Source organism: Salpingoeca rosetta, assembly GCF_000188695.1.
Source record: "Salpingoeca rosetta unplaced genomic scaffold supercont1.8, whole genome shotgun sequence".
In the NCBI taxonomy this organism is placed as follows: domain Eukaryota; class Choanoflagellata; order Craspedida; family Salpingoecidae; genus Salpingoeca; species Salpingoeca rosetta.
The window spans coordinates 1,394,106-1,397,687 of NW_004754926.1; the positions used below are offsets into that span (position 1 = coordinate 1,394,106).

A 3,582-nucleotide genomic window follows, 5' to 3' on the forward strand; every position below is an offset into this window, starting at 1 on the left:
GCAATTTCCCGGCTGTGCGCGGACCTCGAGGAGAGTGTCGACAACTACATTGGCCTCTTTCTCGCAGGGCTCCACGAGGACATCGCGGTGCTCCTGGGCCTGCAGCAGTTCGATACCTTTGCTGCTGCTGTGTCGCAGGCACGCCTTGCTGAGGCACGTGTTGCGTCTCGGCGAGGCCACGCGCGCACCGAGGAGGGTGTGGCCACGGTTGAGGCTGAGCAGGATCGCGGCAAGCGTTCTGCAGATGGCCGCATCGTGTGCTTTTACTGCCGCACTCCCGGTCATCGCATCCGCGACTGTCGCAAGCGCATGCTGGCTGACAAGCGTCGCCAGCAGCCGCATCGTCCGCAGCCTGGCCGCACTGCCGCTGTGGTGCAGGCCACGCACGACTCCTTTGAGTCTGAGGCTGCGTCGGTTGCGGTTGCTTCGACGAGCGCCCGGGACGTGTTGCCACCGTTCGTGGTTGAGGGCACTTTCAACGGTGCCAACACCATGATGCTGGTTGACACTGGTGCGCTTGTTTCCCTCGTGTCTGCAGACGTTGCTGATAGCGCTGGCGTGGGGCCGCTGCGCCCTAGCGGCATTGTGCTGCGAGGTGCTAACCAGCAGCGCATCCACGTCAAGGGTTGCATGAGCCAAGTGCCCCTGTGCATCGATGGCGTGCAGCTGCAGCATGACTTCATCGTGGCGGAGCGTCTTGCTCACCCCGTCATCTTGGGTGTGGAGCTGCTCTCGGCCCTCGGTGCGGTCATCGACGTGCGCCAGCGTCGCCTCGTGTTTCACCGCGGCACCCACCGCAGCAGCACCTCCGCTCGACTCCTCGAGTCATCGGCGTGTGTCGTCACACACGAAGCTGATGAGGTGGCTGCCGTGCAGGACGATGCCCCGGCTGTGCTCACGCAGGAGCAGCAGTCCGAGGTGGAGCAGCTGCTGGACAAGCACAGCGCTGCGTTTGCTTCTGCCGCCACCGTGGGCGTTCCAGCGAAGCTACCACCGATGCGCATCGACACGGGTGATCACCCACCGGTGTCCCGGCACCCATACCGCCGCTCGGCCACTGAGCGTGCGGTCATCGAGGAGACTGTGCAGCAGTTCCTCAAGGATGGGGTGATCAAGCCCAGCTTCTCGCCGTGGGCATCCCCAGTGGTGCTGGTGAAGAAGAAGAGTGGGGAATGGCGCTTCTGTGTCGATTACCGCAAACTGAACGCGGTGACCGTCCCAGACGCCTTCCCCATGCCGCGCCTCGATGACACCCTTGACAACATGGGTGGCGCGAGCTTCTTCACTACGCTCGACCTTGCGTCAGCGTACCACCAGTGCCCGCTGGCGGAGGATGCGCGCCAGAAGACGGCGTTCATCACCCACACGGGCCTGTATGAGTTCCAGGTGGTGCCGTTTGGCCTGCGCAACGCCCCGGCGTTCTTCCAACGGTCCATGCAGGCCGCGCTGGCTGATGTTCGCAACGCGTGCATCTACCTGGACGACATCCTGTTGTTCAGCTCCAGCTTTGACGAGCACATCGCCCTGCTCGACAAGGTGCTGCAGCGCCTGCAGGAGGTTGGCTTGCGCCTCAAACCTGAAAAATGCCACTTCCTGCAGCGCCGCACGGAGTACCTTGGCCACATCGTCTCGGCTGACGGTGTGCGCCCCGACCCGGCGAAGCTGGATGGTATCTCCAAGCTTGCGCCTCCGTCGTCAGTGGAGGACATCCGCCGCGTGTTGGGCATGATTGGCTTCTATCGCCGGTTCATTCCCCAGTTTGCCCCGCATTGCTGCGCCCCCTTTATCGGCTGCTGAAGAAGGATGTGCCCTTTGACTTCGGAGAGCAGCAGCTGGCCGCCTTCAACGAGCTTCGCGCTGAGCTCTGCCGCGCGCCAGTCCTGGCCTATCCCGACTTCACGCGTGCGTTCCGCATCACCACGGATGCTTCCGGCACAGGCCTTGGCGCCGTGCTGTCGCAAGCCGGCGACGATGGCGTGCACCACCCGGTGGCGTTCATCAGCCGGGCGCTGAACGCGGCGGAGAAAAACTACTCCGTCAGCGAGCAGGAGTGCCTTGGTGTCGTCTGGGCCATCCGCAAGTTCCGACCGTACGTCTTTGCGACCACGTTTGAGGTCGTCACGGACCACGCTGCCCTGCGTTGGCTGCGATCCATCCGTGATCCGCGCGGTCGCCTTGGACGCTGGAGCCTCGAGCTGCAGGACTGCGACTTTGAGGTCATTCACCGACCAGGCAGCAGCAACGTGGTTGCCGATGCGCTCTCCCGCCTTCCTCGCGATGCTGTTGAGCAGTCGCCAGCCGAGCCCGCGGTTGACGTGGTTGCCGCACCGGTCCTGCCGCAACAACTCGACGACGATGACGACGACGCGGATGAGGGCGAGAGCGGTGACGACGAGGACCCGCTCTTGGCTGAGCCAGACCAACCTACGGTTGTGCGAAGCCGCACGCCCGCCTGGCTCACGCCCAATGCCATCAAGGCTGGACAGCAGGCAGACCCGCTCTGCGTTGCAGTGCGCGCAGCTCGGGAGGGGAAGGAGGCAGTTGACCTGAGCGCTGCCGCCCTCCCCGCCAAGCAGTTTTGGTCCAGCCTGCACCACTTTCGCGATGTCGGTGGCATCATCCGGTTTGACAACCAGGCCGTCCTGCCTGCCAGCCTCCTCAAGCAGGCACTGCGACAGGCCCATGACCACCCCTCGTCTGGCCACCTGGGCATCGAGCGCACGTACCGCCGCGTGTCAGCGCAGTTCTACCTGCCTGGCCTCTACGCCAGAACCAAGGAGTACGTTCAGTGCTGCGTCCCCTGCCAGCGTGTGAAGCAGAAGCCGCCGACCGCCCTGCCAATGGGCCGCGTCGTCGCATCCCGGCCAATGGAGCTGGTGGCCATGGACTTTCTCGGCCCGCTGCCGGCCTCTGCCCGAGGCAACAAGCACTTGTTGGTCATCAGCGATGTCTTCACCAAGTTTGTCATGGCCGTCCCGCTGCGTGACCAGAAGGCTGCCACCGTCGTCGACGCGCTCACCACGCACTTCTTCGCCACGCACGGCATCCCAGAGAAGCTGTTGAGCGACCAGGGCCCCAGCTTCCGCGCCAAAGACACGGCGGACCTGTTTCGTCTGCTGCGTGTGCGAAAGATCTGGACCAGCCCGTACCACCCGCAGACCGATGGCATGGTCGAGCGCTGGAACCGCACCGTTTGCAAGATGCTGGGCACCCTCGTCAACACGCGCCAGACGGACTGGGACAAGTTCGTCGGCCTCGTCACCCTGGCCTACAACACCAGCTTCCACCCAACCGTCGGCAACACGCCGTACTTCCTGCGGTTCGGCTGCGAGCCTCCGACCAGCGTCACCAGCATCCTGTCCGACATACCCGAAGACGTGTCCGGCCACATGGTGGACGTGTTGAGCGCCCTGCACCAGGCTCACGCCCGCGCCAAGGAGCTGCTGGCGGATGCGACGCAGGCCCGCGAGGAGCTCAACCAGCACAAGGCCGATAAGTACAAGGAGTTCAAGGCTGGCGACCTTGTGCTTCTCCATGTGCCGCGCGTCCCGACCGGCGCAAGCTCAAACTGGGCAAGCCCTG

The 3,582-nt window shown here is 64.3% G+C and overlaps 1 protein-coding gene across 1 annotated transcript in view; it reads left to right on the forward strand.

The window, feature by feature from the left end:
- The window catches only part of PTSG_12079 (uncharacterized protein), a gene marked incomplete at both ends in the record, with an annotated part of 7,849 nt that overhangs the window by 3,594 nt on the left and 673 nt on the right, over positions 1–3,582 (forward strand). Inside the window, 2 exons of the mRNA XM_004995450.1 lie at positions 68–1,698; positions 1,800–3,536. Of these exons, the coding sequence (XP_004995507.1) occupies positions 68–1,698; positions 1,800–3,536 (3,368 nt within the window). The remainder of the gene's footprint in view (positions 1–67; positions 1,699–1,799; positions 3,537–3,582) is intronic.